Source organism: Fusarium vanettenii, assembly GCF_000151355.1.
Source record: "Fusarium vanettenii 77-13-4 chromosome 9 genomic scaffold NECHAsca_27_chr9_1_0, whole genome shotgun sequence".
Classification (NCBI taxonomy): Eukaryota; Fungi; Ascomycota; class Sordariomycetes; order Hypocreales; family Nectriaceae; genus Fusarium; species Fusarium vanettenii.
In genome coordinates this window covers 552,971-568,618 of record NW_003315858.1, presented here as the reverse complement: position 1 = coordinate 568,618, position 15,648 = coordinate 552,971, and the positions used below count along the sequence as shown (strand labels likewise).

The 15,648-nt window shown below is 52.0% G+C and overlaps 7 protein-coding genes across 7 annotated transcripts; 1 reads left to right on the top strand and 6 right to left on the bottom strand.

Annotated features, from left to right (window-relative positions):
- Positions 1–132: 132 nt before the first annotated feature.
- On the bottom strand, positions 133–1,985 carry NECHADRAFT_96028 (uncharacterized protein; the record flags this gene model as incomplete). Its single annotated transcript, XM_003043736.1, has 3 exons — positions 133–174; positions 207–1,818; positions 1,870–1,985. The coding sequence occupies 3 exons, from the start codon at positions 1,983–1,985 to the stop codon at positions 133–135; spliced, it is 1,770 nt and encodes a 589-aa protein (XP_003043782.1).
- An 848-nt stretch (positions 1,986–2,833) lies between these two features.
- NECHADRAFT_48023 (uncharacterized protein) lies at positions 2,834–4,081 on the bottom strand (the record flags this gene model as incomplete). Its single annotated transcript, XM_003043735.1, has 2 exons — positions 2,834–3,937; positions 3,986–4,081. Coding segments are annotated over 2 exons (1,200 nt in total), but the record flags the coding sequence as incomplete, so codon positions are not given.
- An 832-nt stretch (positions 4,082–4,913) lies between these two features.
- On the bottom strand, positions 4,914–5,651 carry NECHADRAFT_84514 (uncharacterized protein; the record flags this gene model as incomplete). Its single annotated transcript, XM_003043734.1, has 1 exon — positions 4,914–5,651. One exon carries the CDS (start codon positions 5,649–5,651, stop codon positions 4,914–4,916), a length of 738 nt encoding a protein of 245 aa, XP_003043780.1.
- Positions 5,652–6,217: 566 nt separating this feature from the next.
- Positions 6,218–7,894, top strand: NECHADRAFT_48166 (uncharacterized protein; the record flags this gene model as incomplete). Its single annotated transcript, XM_003043858.1, has 1 exon — positions 6,218–7,894. The coding sequence occupies one exon, from the start codon at positions 6,218–6,220 to the stop codon at positions 7,892–7,894; it is 1,677 nt and encodes a 558-aa protein (XP_003043904.1).
- A 136-nt stretch (positions 7,895–8,030) lies between these two features.
- Positions 8,031–9,968, bottom strand: NECHADRAFT_48304 (uncharacterized protein; the record flags this gene model as incomplete). The annotated part of the gene is made up of 1 exon (XM_003043733.1): positions 8,031–9,968. The coding sequence occupies one exon, from the start codon at positions 9,966–9,968 to the stop codon at positions 8,031–8,033; it is 1,938 nt and encodes a 645-aa protein (XP_003043779.1).
- A 1,726-nt stretch (positions 9,969–11,694) lies between these two features.
- Positions 11,695–12,878, bottom strand: NECHADRAFT_48207 (uncharacterized protein; the record flags this gene model as incomplete). The annotated part of the gene is made up of 2 exons (XM_003043732.1): positions 11,695–11,953; positions 12,127–12,878. The coding sequence occupies 2 exons, from the start codon at positions 12,876–12,878 to the stop codon at positions 11,695–11,697; spliced, it is 1,011 nt and encodes a 336-aa protein (XP_003043778.1).
- A 1,275-nt stretch (positions 12,879–14,153) lies between these two features.
- Positions 14,154–14,921, bottom strand: NECHADRAFT_48387 (uncharacterized protein; the record flags this gene model as incomplete). Its single annotated transcript, XM_003043731.1, has 1 exon — positions 14,154–14,921. A coding segment is annotated over one exon (768 nt), but the record flags the coding sequence as incomplete, so codon positions are not given.
- Positions 14,922–15,648: the final 727 nt, after the last annotated feature.

Genomic DNA, 15,648 nt, shown 5'->3' with positions numbered 1-15,648 from the left:
ATGGACCTTTTTGATGTAATAACCAACTTTTGATGATTGACAAGGAACACCCGTGGAGCTCTCGACGCAAGGTCGAGGCCATGTTTACTAGACTCCCCAACACCAAAACGCCTCTACTCGATAAGAGTATCGCTATGATTTCCAATACAACTTTATCCCTTCTTTGGGGGTTGACTCCCTGTCCCGGCAGGACATTCAGTGCAGACCTTGATGCGATGCCACGCTGTAGCCAGATTCCCACGGATATTCCATGTGGCGGCATGGCTCTCTGGCTGCGTGTTATAGGACTCATCCGTGGCCTTGACAACAAACGTCGCACATCGCTTCTCCCTCTTTGACGCTTCATCTCCCTCAAATGCGGTAAGCGGCACATGGCCATCAAACTTCCAGCGGCGCCAGGCCCAGGAGCCGTGGCCGAGACAGGGAGATGGGGCGCCGTCCTTTGTTGTGCAGTCGGGGAGGATAGACGCTTGAGACCAAGTCTTGCCATTGTCGAGGGAGACATCAACGCGGATGATGGAGCGACCGCCCCCTGAGTATGCGTAGCCTGTGAGCGCGGCTTTCTTTGTTTGTGCCTCTGAGCTATCCTTATCGGGTCTTGTCCAATCGCCGAGTTTGCAGGTTGTGATGGCGCTTTGGACTGGTAACTCTTGGATCGCAGGGGCAGTATCCCAGTCCACATGTGTCTGATTGGGTCCGAAGCATTTATAGTCTCGTCGCTGCCATTGCGTCGTGCTCTCCTCGTCACTGAGAGTGATGTGGTTTAACCACTTGACTGAGCGTGCAGCTACATGGCCGGGCACGATAGCTCTCAGGGGAAACCCGTGGTCACGCGGGAGTGGCTGGCCGTTCATGCCGTAGGCGAGAATAACGTCGCCTTGAGGGTCAATGGCTTTCTTGATGGGAATTGACGCGCCGTATGCTTCTAACCCGGAGAATTGAACGTGTTTGGCCTCGGACTCGCCGGTTAGACCAGATGACAAGTCAAAGCCAGCATCTGCGAGTACGTCTGAGAGCAAGACCCCTTCCCAGCAGGCATTGGATATGGCACCGGCCGTCCAGGGGAGGCCACTCGTCTTGTGTCCGGAACCTTCATTCATGTGGCGGCGGCGATTGCCAGAGCATTGAAGCACAGCAGTGACCCTTCGAGGTTGGAAGCGGGATTTGAGGTCGCCTAGAGTGTATTCTTTTGTTGTGCCATCAGGAAGTTCAACAGTGAGGGTGTGTGTATCGGCATTCTCGGGGACTGTCGGCACCCACATGTGGTTGCGAACATAGAAGAGGTCATTAGGGGTCAGAAATTCTGTCGTCATGGCATCTGGTGGTGTTTCTGCGTTTCTGGGCTTATCCGTCATAGTGATCAAGTCTGGATGTCGACTCGGGTCATCAGCGAACGGATCTTCAATCTCTTCTTGTGCTGGCTTCCCATTGACCAAGTCCGCGGAGTCGACGTAACCAATGAGGTACTGATTCAATATATCATAAACATATTGGTTCTTGTGGATGGCAAAAATGTCCCAGTAGGGGTTTATAGAACCGCCTGCAGCACGGAGGATGACGTTTCCTCCAGGATGGGCGCCAATCCACTCGGTAATGTCGTAGACCTTGTCATCATGGATGACCCAAGGGTTGTCTGAGTGAGCATCGTGCTTGCGGACTTCAGAGATGCGATACCGAGGGAGAGAAGGGTCGCGGGCGTCGGATGGAGCATCGCATCGCGTGGGAGGAGCTTTGGCGAAGGAGTAAGCTGCGTAGAAGGAGGCAGCTCCAGCGAAGAGGATAGTAATATAAGCACTTGGGTATCTTGGTGTTGTTGTACTGGGTCGAGGGTTGGCTGATGCGGCTCTCGATATTCGGGAAGTGACAAACAGGCGAGTTTGTGCCCTCGAAGTAGCTTGTAGAATAGGCAAGGATCGTAGGCACCCGGCCAGGCGTAGGAAAGGTCGCGAGAACATGGCCAAGGCAGCTGGACGTGAAGGTGTCATGATATCGAAGGAGGAAGCATCACCAATTGGGGTCCTAGGATTTGTGCGACAGTGATTTCAGACCACCTGACTGACGCGGCAACTGTCCCCGGCCAACAAGACCATGAACAAATTACAAGATGACGTTGGAAGTCAGATCTCAAGATGAGATCGATGTCCGGGAGATGTCAAGGCCATGTTTGTTGAGGGCAGCGGTCAACCGGAGGCGACACGTGGACAAGGCCGGGAGTCGGAACTCGAGAGCAATAGATGCCGAGACAAGTACAATCATCGTGAAATGGTCACACTCGAGAGTCGCGTTTGACACAAGAAACATCGTTTTGGTCGCCGATTAGAGGGAAGCAATCGCCGATGGATGCCGCGGGAAGCCATGACAAGTACGTCACTTGACACCTCATAAAAGCGTGTGATTGGCTGACACACCGAAGGTGACCCCAAGTGGAAGCTGTCTGGAGAAGCCGGAGCTGGGGTAATTTAGTGAAAGGGGCCCCTGTAAGTCACCTGCAGCCACTTTTGAGATTGGTGATGCGACCTTGATAGGGGACGATAACAAATGCCATTCATTTTATAGGTGAAGCAATCGCCGAACGAAACATTTGTTGTTTTCTATCTCGGGTCTTTTTGCTATCTTTGGTTTTCTGCGTGAGACACATGCATCTTTGTCTAGATAGGTAGGGGTTGTCCCCTCATGTCTCAGCCCAACGCTGTAAGCTCCTCCTCAACCTTGACCCAAGTCCGTGGCAATAGAGATCCCTCAAGCCAGTAATTCCCCTTGTGATCCCTGCCCTTGATCACCATGGCATTCCTAGTCACTATCCTCTGCTTCGTAGTTGAAGGAGATAACTGTATCATGGTGCCTGGTTTATTAGTCCTTGTCTCTGCCCCTTCGCCCTGCCCAGACTAAAGTCGGCTGCCTGCATAATCTTTGCTTTGGTCCAGTTGCTGATGAGCACGAGTAACATGTTGGGCTCTCCGAATAGAAGCGTGGTATCTTTCTTTTCTTTTTCAGCCATGACAGTCCGCATTATCGCTCTTAGTTGGGGCTCAGTCGTCTGAGCCTCGAGATGCTGACGGTTCGCAAGGGCTATCGGACCTAACGGGCCCCTAACCATCGCTGGCGGGAGAAACGTATAAGCTGCACTAGCTAGATTCTGAGTGTAAACACCAGTCGTCTGCATTGGAGATTTGAACCGATATCTCAAGTTCACCGCTGTAAGTGTCGTCACTGGTAGTTTTCGGGGATCTGATGATGCGATGAGCCTTGTCGTCCATGCCGCCAATACATCGCCCTCGCTGACAAAGGGCTTCTCGTCAGTAGGAGGTGTCGTGATGGTCGCCTCTTCCAAAGCCTGGCGCATCAGCTTTGCGACAGCTTCTTTGGGTAGAAAGATGGACTTTGATTGGCAAACTCCCTGCCAGAGCAGATCCCAAAGGAACCGCAGACCGAAGAGAACCAGCTTGAAGCCACTGATACGTTTTTGGGCGAGATGCGATTCCTCTTGCTCTACCTCTTCCGTCCCGGTCGGTGGTTCAACAATGCCGTAGACCATGTCGTCTCTTGCTCCAAGAACAGGGAGGACCTCTGACTCCCGCCCTGCCATCACAAGAGACCAGTTCTTCAGCATGGCTTGAAGCCCCACAGCATCCATGGCAGAGTGCGGCCACACAAGCGAAACCGGGGTTGCGTCTGAGAAGGACACGATCCGAAGTGACATCTGAGGTTTGTCGCCCTTGAAAAGGTCAGATCCATTCACGGGATCGTCCTTCGTCACAGCAAACTCTTTAAACTCTTGGGCTCCATGTTGAATTGATGGCTTCTCAGTGACCTTTGGCATCCTTTTGCCTAGAGGGTGGCTGCCGATACTCATGTCAAACGCCTCGTGGGTATATCTCACAGATGGCCTTTCAGGAGTAAACTCCTGGGGAACGTGAATCTCGAGTCTGTCATCTTCCTAACGACTTGTCAGATCAGATCATTTTTGAGATACTGAAAGAGGTACATTTAGTCTCAGTCGACCGCCAAACTTCCTCCAGTCACCAATCTCCAACAACTTCGCCAGCGATGAATGCAGCTTCTCTGGGTCGAGCACATCATTTTAGTAGAAAGTCCAGGTAAGAATCAGGTCCCGGAAAAGATATGTGTCGTCGAGCAAAGATGCTGGGTATGCATCATCGCTTTCAATCTTGGGAAGCTGGCCTCGTTGTGGGTTGGTCCCAAAGAGTTCCTGGATGGCGTCCATGGCGGTTGACAGTCAAGTTCTTCAGAATTGAACGACATGCTAGAGAGATCCGGGCGGCGTCACGGCTATTTATCTATCTATGCACTAGGGATTGTACTCGAGCGTCTTCATTGCCTATACGTGGGTGGAGTATCTGACTTGTCGAGATCCAGTGCTGATGTCCAAGCCTTGGCGAGGTCATATTCCGACAGGGGGCGCTCGATGACTACAATTGTGGCATGGCTGTGAGATTCAGCTGACGTTCAAGACGAACATAGAACCCTGTAATGAACTGGATAGCCGGCCGTTTCGGATATGACCATTGTCTTTACTCCGTTCAGGCTCTTGATCAGATTAGATGTTCAACTTTTGTATTGTCAAGTGTGTGTCTCATAGGCAGACAACTCGACTGTACACTCTGTCTATGAATAGGTGTTGATCAAAGCCCCAACAAAAAGATGATGAGGACAGAAATTCTCGCAAAGCTGCCGAGAGGGTCACCATGGCTTCCATGGCAACAATCTCCAAGCAAAGTATTAAAAGTCCAACTCAACAGCGTTTCTCTTCCAATGCCTTCCACGGCCAACAAGGTTCTCGAGCACGGCTTGCTCTCTGCCTAACCCAGCAACTTCATCTCGATGTACCGAAGCCCTACCGATGGATTGGGATGTCGGTGTGGTAAATCTTTGTTGTTTGTCGTCGAAAATGTTTAATCGCATCCGGCTCCAGCTCCACCATCTGTTCCAGCACAACCACCCGATCCAAGGTCACCACAACCGTATAATCCATAACCGACAGCTCCAGGATAGAAATCAGATCCAGACCTTCCAGCGGCATTGCTGCTGGATCCCGCGCCGCAGCCGCCTGTTGAACTGCTGCCGTGTCGTGTCCCATGTCCGAGTTTAAGATTGATACCGGTCTTAAAGCTGGATGAGCTTGTTGTGATGAGCTTGACTTCATCCAGAGGTCCGGTGAAGAATGGCTCCTTTTCTTTTCCCTTGGAAGATGTCTTGGATGTGTCGGTGGGACTCTTGTCCGAAGAAGACATGGAGTGCATCCTCTTGATAATAGCCTCGCTGTCAAACTCCTTCTCAGGCGTATCCTTTTTCTTGTCGCTTTCCTTCTTCTTGTCGTACCTTTTATTCTCAACCTTTCGAAACTGATCTGTGAAGAGGATCCACGCCTTGTACATGTTTCTCGGGTCCAGCATGATCTTGGGCATCGTGATGAGCAGGAGTTTGATGAAGTTGCCCAGTGTGCTCATGGACTCTTGGAGTTCGCCTGTTCGGTGCTTGCGGAACATGTCGACTGCTATCATGCCGAAAAAGGCGAGGAGCATCAGGCCGAGGATGGCGTAGGAGAAGACACCTGTTCGGACATCGTTGGGGTCGATGGACCAGGGGTTTTGGCTCTGCAAGGGGCCGACGGTGTTTGGAACTGGACTCATTGTGATTTCGAGTCAATTCCCTGTCGTCTTGATGAGAAAATCGAAATTTCGAGTTGTTGTTATTGCTTGAGTGTGTTGGAGGGTCGAGTTGACAATGGTGAACGAGTCTCAGCCATTACACAACAAAAGACGACAAGTTGGGGAACAAGGAAAAAGGACACCATGCCATCTATATAAGTCACCTCGATAAGAGTCATCGTGCATGGAGAAAAGCTTGACCTTAAACCTTTGTAAACAATGAAGTTATCTCTACGCATTGCATTCTGCGGAAAGCTTGTCTCTCAATACTCCCGCGTGGAGTTTCATGACTCAGTTGACTTACATACAGTCCCGTGACTTGAAAAGTATAGTAATCTGGGTGAGAACTATGTGAATTTGGGTTCAGGCAAGTTTAAAAGTATAAAAAGGCTTTACTTCCTTGTTCCCGAGTTTAATTCACGCATGCTATTTGTTGTCGTTGTCGTTGTCAATGGTAAACAAAACATTTTCGTCAGAACATCATAAAGAAAGAGGGGAGATGGAAACTGTCACAGCAGTGTCAAGCAACTGGCGAACGGTAACAAACAATGGGATCCCCAAACAAAGCATCTCCCACCAGAGGGGGTGATGATTCACCATCTTCCTCTTCATCACTTCGAACTTCATCTCTCCTCCGTCGTGTTGGGTCCGTGAGAGTGCACAGAAACGACCTCTCTGAACGCCTTGGACTCTTGAGAATGATGAGTATGTATGTTCTCGCGCATATATCGAGATCTACTGACATTCAAGACCCTTCGAGCGCCCGCAAGAGGAGCAAATCAAACCCCCAAGTGGCTTCGCCGCCAACCACGCCGCGGTTTATCGTCCAAGAACCGCCTTCTCATCGCAATGGGCTTCCTGCTTGGGACCGCGCATTTGACGCCGTCTACCACAGCAGCATCAGCCAAACTCCAACCTTCTCTGACACTCTTACCAGCTTCTTTGAGGATCACGGACGCTCAAGACCAGACTCGGGCTACTTTCGCCTCCCAGACGATATCCGGCAACGAATCTGCAACCTCATCCTCCCCGTCGTCGATCGTCCAGTACGTCTAAACCGCCTCTTCTTCACTCGCGATGTCTGGCGAGAAGGAGACCTCGCATCACCAACCGACGCTCTCCTACCTCTAACTCCGTACTCCCAAGTCTCGTTTGCCTTTCGCGCCGACTTTCTCGTGGCGTTCCTTCAGAGCGTCACGCTGCATGCCGTCTTCTCGCCCTTTGTGGGGTGCAGGGTTAACCCCCTCGCCACGGCCTGGCTGAATCGCTATGGGCCGTATGCAACGAGCATTGCTGTCGAGATTGACATGTCGCGTTTGGGTTGTGGACCAGGGGATAGCGCTACCTGTCTTCTTCCCGATGTCGAGCATGTTGAGGATCTCGTTTGCGAGTTTGGAGACTCGCAGCTGAAACGAAAAGAGTCTCTTCCCATGCAGAGTCTGGTTCTCCTCTGCCGACGATTCTACGGCCGTCGTAGTCCTTCACTGTCAAGACCAGGCACAGGACGTTCCAGCGGTGCGAGTAGTAGCAGCAGAACCAACTCGACCGAAGGCACGAGGTTCCAGTCTCCAGAGATGTACGCATCTATGGACGAGCTCATGAAGCAGATGACCGATGAAACCGTGTCGAGTCCGTTCGAAACACCGATGCCGTCGCCGTTGCTCCAATCAGAGTACTGTCCAGACTCGTACCTCCTTTTCTGCAACCACATAATCCACCTCAAAGGACGAATCAACTCCCTACGAATGTGTGGTTTCGACGAGACGTACACGACGCGGTTCATTGCGACATTGTTCTCAGATGTCAACAGCGGACAGACGTACCGGGTAGCGCCCTCGACGATATGGCCTAGACTCAGTGGGCAAAAGTCCTGTCTGGACTCCGGAGACGGATACACAATACTGGACGAGCACCAAGTCCAATCAGCTTTGAACACTCCAACGGCACTTCGACCCTGGGAAGGATGCGTACAGCTCCCTCCCCCCATCCTTGACAAAGAAGGAAACACCAGCCTCCCACCCATCGTGGGAGATCTACAGAGACTCAGGAGTCCATACGCAAGGACAGTCACGAGTCTATCGGAGCGAACATGTGATCAAATGCTCAAGGAAACCGGGGGACTTGGAAATGGATCCGACAAGAATAGATTTCTACGGTTCATGAAGAAGTACGGCAAGAAGAAGAAGCAGAGGATCCTGACGAGGGAGGCTTCTGCGACGATGTGACGAGACACACGGGGCAAGATAGAAAGAATGGAAGCAGCAATGCATCTAGGTCATTAGGACATTAATATGGGAGCATATGATACCATCATCAAGCGCGCTCAATAAACCATGAACGCGTGTACAGATTCTTTTCCCTTCAGCCAACTCTCTTCTTATGTGTGGGCGCAGCGCCACGTCCATCATCCACACATCCATCCCCGTCAAGAAACATGTTATTGTTTTTGCAGAGACTATGGCTTGTTAGCAGCTGACCATCTGAAACAGGGCAAATACTCACAATCGCAAAACTACTCCTCGACCGGATCCTCTCTCCAAACAGCACCAACACCCAAGGAATAAGTGTCAATCCGCTGGCAATGCCCCCCAGAACACAGCCAGCATTCTTCAACCCGAGATTACCAAACATGATGCCAGTGATCACCGGGAACGCTCCGCCAAGAACATTGCGGCAGAAACTCTGAGCAGCCAGCGCCGAGGAGGCGTAAAGGTGATAGGTATCAGCCAGGTAGTTAAACGTGGCCAGATACACCGAGTAAATACCCCAATTAGCAAGACCAATCCCAATGGCAATGGAGTAGTGGCTTGTACTCGTCGGGCCCAGAAAGGCGGCAAACAGCCCGGCAGGAAGCAAAAGAGACGTGATGCAAGCAAAGTACAATCGCGCCTCTGGAGCATCCGCTGGGAAATGCTTCCTCATAAACAGCCAAAACTGTGACACGGACTTTTCATCATCCTGTCCTTGCCAGAGGGGGTGCTTCATCAAGTTCTCCTGAAGAATGCCAACCACGGTCGCGATGATTGCTGACGCCATCATGGCGATGTAGACACGACTTGACATGTCAAAGTTTGCAGCGTACAGATACGGCACAACAGCAAAGGACAAGTAGAGAACGCCCCATGAAAATGCAGCCCAGAGGGAAAAGCAGAAAACGACAGGCTCCGTGAACAAGAGGTAAAAAGGTAGCTTCACCGATGTTGCAATCATCTGGCCCAGAGGGGGGCGTTGCTCATCTGCCGCCACTAGCCAGCGAACTCGTTGAAGACGTCGTTCCCTGGACTGGATGCCATTGTATTCGAGTTCCGTGTGATGACCGGGGCTGGTCTTGATTGTCGACGTGGATGAGCTGGCGCTCGTCTCCTCTGGGGTGCTGGTAACCCAAACTCCATAGGCGCCCGCTTTTTCCAACTCTTCATACCACTCATTCAACTTCTTGGCCTTTCTCGACAGCAACACAGACCCTCGAGTCTCTTCGAAGAGAAACAGAATGGCAATCAGCAACAGACCATCCATAATGGCCTGATGCCAGAATGACCACTTCCATGCCAGGGTATCATCAGTAAGGGCCTTTACAAACCCAGCCGAAACCAAAGGTCCAGCACCAGTTCCGAATAGAACTGATCCGCTGAACAAGGCCATGGGCGTGTTTCTTTCTTCCTTCTCCCAAAGATCAGCGAGGACTCCTCCAACGACTGAGCTGAACACGGAGCCTCCGACCCCGACAAAGAATCGGGCAATCAGCATCCCAGCAAGGTTTGGCATCACAGAGCAGACGGCCTGAAAGATGACATAGACAAACCCAGCAAAGACAAAGACAGGCCGTCGACCCCAAATCTCAGATACCGGAGCAAGGACCATAGGAGCGATGGCGAACCCCATGCAGAAAGTTGTGATTCCAACCAGAACGGCAAGGTGTGACGCCCCTAGATCCTTGGCCATTGCGGCCGACGGAGGCGAGTAAGCTCCCGCAGTATATGCTGTAAACATTGTAGCAATACATGACAACGCAAGCAAGATGTTCTTTCGTGCTGCCGGTAACGTAAAGGGTGATGCGTATGGCCTGAGGTCGGGGCATGGTGGGAGTTCCTGGGATTCGGAAAGGCCTGCCTCTTTTGGCAGTGGCGGTGTTGGCAAGACGGTGTTGAGGGTCAGATATAGGTAAGAGATGGGCTCGTTGTCGTCGAGTTTCGGCTGTGGTGTCCTAGATGGAAGTCTTTCTTCGATGCTGATCTCGAGATCGCCAGGATCTCTATTCCAAGTGCCGCCATTCTGACTGGCCTCAATATCTTGAGCCATGTCTTTGTATCGAAGTCTTTTTAGACTTCCTTCGTGTGGATCTTGGAGTTTCTCGCTGAAGGCGATCGTTGTAAGTCCTGACGGCTCGAGTTGTCACAGGACAAGATCAGGGAGGAACAGACAAAGAGATAGGAGGAGGAGAGACGAGGAACAAGAGAAAAATGCAGTGGTCCAGCCTCCGGGGGCACAACCCCGGCATTATCAATGCTGGGGTAGCGGGAGATGAGGAAAAGGAAACGGGATCTCGACGGGAATAATCTCTTGCTTGGCACTGGATCCGCCCTCCACGCTGGACCGCGAGTACGAGGCCCAACGATTCGCTTGAGCGTCAGCTGCCGAGAGACGCTAGTGCAGATTCTGTGCACCCAAAGTGGCATCGAGGGTGAGAATCCCCATTGCGGCGCGGCACTGAGATGGATGGTAGCTTGTGAGGGAGGGACTGAGCGTCATGGTAGGTGTTGACGAGGGATTGCCACCAGTCTTTCAACAGACGCCTGATGATATCGAGCATGTGTCTCAACAGAAACCTTGGGCAAAAAAGCAAAAGCGATAGTTCCCGGGCAAGCATCCCAATTTGACATGCCGCCGCCCTACATGGACATGTTGCATCATCCGGCATCCCTCCCGTTGTCAGCAACAAGACCCGACTCCCGTTCCCGTCCTCGGGAATAACCTGGACATGACCTTGGAGTCGGCGCCAGGGACGCCAAACGGTTTAGCCTAACCCTCTTAGTGGCATCTAGACCTCTTGGCTTTCGGGCGCCATGACCGGCATTTTCAAGCTGCCCGGGGAGTTGCAGCTCCTCGCACATACCCGAGGAAGGAGGACCAGGAACTGATTGGGCGTCGGGAACATCTCCAATGAACAGCTTGTCCAGAGAGAGCATGTCGTCAATGCCACCATGCCACGAGGAACCAACAGTTTGCAGCCCCGAGAACACCAACTTTCCTTGGCGCAACCCGAACAAACCTGCACGCTCAGACTTCGGAAATGAGGGGTAGGGGGGAAAATGGGAATACGGGATATTCCCGACTATTACCGGGACGCCATCTCGCCAACAAAGATCTGAGATTCGAGGGATCTCGTGAGAGGTGATGGGGTTTGGTTTCGGCTTTGTTTCCCCACCATTTCCGCTTCGGATCTTGACCGCATGGAGGTGCGGAAACCAAGGGTTCTCCGGGTTCCCTCGTGGAGTAGGAATGGGGTAGAAATTAATCCTGATTTCAAATCATCTTTGATGTCAGGTTGGTTGATGGGAATGGAGGTCCCATTGAGGTTGAAAGAAGGTGACAGATCTGAGTCATCACGTGATTAACCAGATGACCACCTTTCAACGCACTCTGGCGAGTCCGTTCTACAACTGGATATTCCTAAATCTTTGGTGTCTCAGAGGAGTCTGGCACGGCATACTTGGTTCAACAACTACTTCTGCCTCTGTATCAATTCGGAAGTTCGTGCTGTGCATGGTGATACCTGTCCTTCATCTTCATCACACCTGTCGGAGTGGCTCCCACACGGTGAGGCTCAAACTTCGGTGACGAATTGAGATTACGGAGCAAAAGGAGGGAGATTCCTAGATATAAGAGAAGAGAATTTAGTCTATTATCCGACCCGTATTATGGAATCATGACTAACTAAAGACCGTAGCGTGAAAATTCGGCTTCAAATCCGAGCAAACCCCATCTCGGATCCCATCCCGTGTTTTTGTAGGTAGTCGTTGTTCCCTCAGTCGACATCATCCACACTCGTCCTCGCGTTTTCTTCCTCTCCACACTTGGCCCCGAGCTTTTCACTCGCCTCCTTGAGTGCCTCATCATCGTCAAAAGTACCGTCATTCCCAGAGATGGGGGCCTGGGCCGGCTCATGTAGAGACTCTTCAGCACCCTCCTTGAGCGTTCCATCCTCATTGACATAGTCCTTGTGATATAGCGTGAAAAGTATGACGAGGTACGTCTCCTCAGTCTCTTTGTTCCGCAGGACGTATCTGAGCTGATGTGAGCGTTTCCGACCGGACCTAAGACGAGGGTAAACGAAAACGGCGTAAGAGAGATGACCATAATAGGACCGTACCTACTACGGCTCTCTGAGCCGTAGGGACGTATATCGACAAGGGACTTGCGTGCAGTACCCAAAAGCAAGGGGAGGGGCATATCTTACCTGAGTGCTTGGCCATCCCAGTATTTCATGATCGGTAGCTGAAAGCCGGGCAGCTTCAATGCGAGGTTGGAAAAGTCGAGGTAAGGGTTAAAAAAGTCGAAGCCGTACGTCTTGCCGTACTCAAACACCCACTTCTCTTTGCTGTCCGCCCTTAGAGCCCACTTCATACGGGCCTTGTTGTCAAGAGGAGCACCAATGTCCTCACGAGCCTTGAGACCAGCTTCATCACCGCCTTCTTCGAACCAGAGGCCACCCTTGGCTTTGTCATACTCACCGGTGCCCACGTGGATGGTGTTGAAGGAGCTCAGAGCTGGGCCATAAAGAAACGGCTTGTCGGCATAGGCATCACCCTCCAAGCCAGGATCGATCCACCAGCGCACAATGGTCATGGCAGTACCGAACCCAGGAGGGAGACGGTCGCGAATCGGGTGATCAAAGTCATTTCCAAACTGCAAGTTGGCGCCATTGATCCCAGTGCTCTCGTCACTGGCAGGCTTCTTGGGAGTGAAGCGGAATGAGATGCTGTACTGGTCCTGGTTGTAGGCGTGAGGCTCTGTGGAGAAGTAGGCTGAAGTCTCTGGTGAGTTTCGAGGTAGGCCCTTGTAATCCTGGATGCGGACGTTGAGCTCGATGTCGGCGAGGTCGCTCTTGATGATGATGGGCTCAACCGTGTTGACAATGACATCGACCTGCTGTTTTGCGTCGTAGTCGGGGCCGGCCGTGACCCGAAGGACGTAATTATTCTCCGCCATGTTTGTCGTCTGCTGTATCCGCTTGTTTGCTCCTCTTTCTCTTTATCTTTATGTGCTGCCCTTGGACTTCGTTCTATGATTCCGGCTAAGAGCAAGGTAAAATCTTTCAATGACGTATGGACCAACCGCTAATCGACGATAGCAAAAACAAAAAATGATGAGCAAGGTTTAAGAACACAGATGAAGAAAAGAAGGCCTCACAAGACCGTCGCGTCGATATTGATAAACAGGAAAGTGGCACTGATAATGGTCTTATAAGTTGATGACGTGAGGGCTTTTCAAGTCGTGAGCCGCCAGCACATGCCAAAGAAGCGCCATCACTGGCTCCATCACCAACAAGCGACGGCCACTAAATTTGCTCCGCTCGAGACGGGCATTTCTCCCAGCAAAAATTCGTGCATGAAAATAGCGGGCAAATAAGGGACTTGCCCGCATCTGTATCCTTTCGATTTTGCTAGACCATGGCGTGGGCGTCGGATGCAGGCATCATCTGGCAGATGCAAGCAAGCTGCAGCCCTCAGATTCTCTGCCTTACAGTGGACGAGACCATCCCCAACGGTTGTAACGCGCCCGAGTTGATACGCTCACCGCCGCGACGCGTCTTTCGTTGGCGGTGCAACCCCCATTCTAATGCTTCCATGTTGAGTACACCGCCAGAGAAGAGTGTGGCGCAGAATGACCGTAAAGCGACTTCATTGAGAAGCATCGAATCAGCTGCCTGGTTTGTGCCTGAGGCTGAAGATCGTCTTTGTTAGATTGAGGGTTGCCACGTGACGCCCCACATCACACCTCCTCAAGCGATGGCTGGTCACTCATGAACTACACGTCATTCAACAATGAACAACACTTGATCATCTTCATATGCATCGCCAGCTACAGTGTCTTGCTTATAGCTGGCTAAATTCTGGAATCGAATGCCCCTTTGATTCTACTATGCATCCTCGCTCAGTTTCATATAGCCCACCGATAACATCTCACGACACGACTACAGGGATACGCCTTCACGCTCCCCTCACCCATCCAAAACGAGAACGGCAAAGACAACAAATGTTCGAACTGACCAGTTGACAGGTGACCCTGTTCTGTAACCTATTAACAAGAACTTGCACACTTTATACCCTCAACGCCAAACCGTACTGCCCACATTACAGACTCTGAACCAGCATTGTCTCACTGTCGCGTTTCCAAATCTCATCACTCATATCGGGGCACCATCGACCCCGACCCCGATCGGGTCTGGGCAATATGTGCCTGCGCATCAATCACTACACCATGTCAGCAAACCGACAACAACAAGCACATCCTGGGCCTGGACCTGCCGGGTGCCAACTTACACTGCATGTCCATCTTGGACCTCGAAACGAAGTAAAAGTCTTCGTTGATCTTGTCCTCATCTAGGCCGTCTGGATGACATGGGCAAAACTCAAAGTCAGTGCACAAGGGTGCAAGATCCGGAGTGGACAGTCGACTATCCCGGGGTGTCATTGGAATCCAGTCCTCTGCCAGGATGTCTTTCTCATCAACAACCGGATCATGAACCTCGATGGATTCCTTGGGTGTCAAGTGGCACCAAGACCCAGCATGCGAAAGCCTTTCGTCCCTTGAGAGGTGAGAGGTTCGGCCACCATCGTCCCCATCAACCCGAATGTTTTGGGGGACCGGAGCCCGGCGTCGCTTACGGGATCTGGGCTCTGAGTGATCCCCATGTGCTGGGCCAGCTCTTGTGGAAGACGGATCGATCTTGGCCGGCTCTGGGTCTGGGAACAGTTGTGGATCACGTGACCATGCCACTTTACCACCAGTGTGAGGACGAGCGTCAACGTCACCCATGTAGTCAGCCCCATTCGAGACGGTTGTGCGACGACGCCTATGACCATCGCCGAGATCGCGCTGCTCGGCTCGGCCTGTGGGTAGCGATGAGTGTCCAACCGTTTCACGAATTTGCTGGTGGCCGAGCCGTGAGGCTTGGTCCAAAGCCCGTTTGAGTTCAGGTGCCGGTAGGGAGTGAGGGAACAGGATGAATTTATGGTGCGACGACATATTGTCGTTGTGGATGATGGGATGGAGCTATGCCAGGTGTCTGGATGCGATATCAAGTCGTCAGCCGAGGACGACGACGAGGAGGTCCCAGTGTGAGTTCTACAAAGTCCTAGTGGGACTTGAGAGACTCTTAGGGGGTATCAAGTGATGCAATTCAATCAACTAAAAGGGGTGGGATATTTTATGGCTGTGGATTGATGATGGGGGAGAATGATGATGAAGAAGGGAAGAGATGGGAGGAACGAGAGTCGAGGGGGGCAGAGCTGGACTTTATGCCAGAGGTCCGGAGGTCAAGTCCCCCGCGGAGCCAATCAGCTTGCCGCGCTCTCAACCTCACACAACCTCACCCCAGTCTACCCTCCCACCCAAGTTCTCATTGCGGTTCTTGGATCGTTTTTGATCATATCTCTCGTCGGGTTGAGCAAAAGTGGCATGCAATGGAGCCTCAAGAAGCACTCTGCTCTACTACCTCCTCGACCACTCCAAATTCTCTGTGTTGGCGAACTCTCTGTGTACACTCACCGTAGGCGATTCCCAAGTGCCATTCGTTGCGAAGCCCGTTTGCCGGCTATGGGGCATTTCGTGCGTTGCTTTCGAGACCACGATTGCCGCCTTCCGCGATTTGGCGAACGATGATCTCCTTGGCTGACCTAGGTTGCGGTTGCCTCTTGGTCACCTTGGTAAATGTTGCTCGAAGTGGGAGGCCCAGGTCATCCACCCCTCCTCCCCC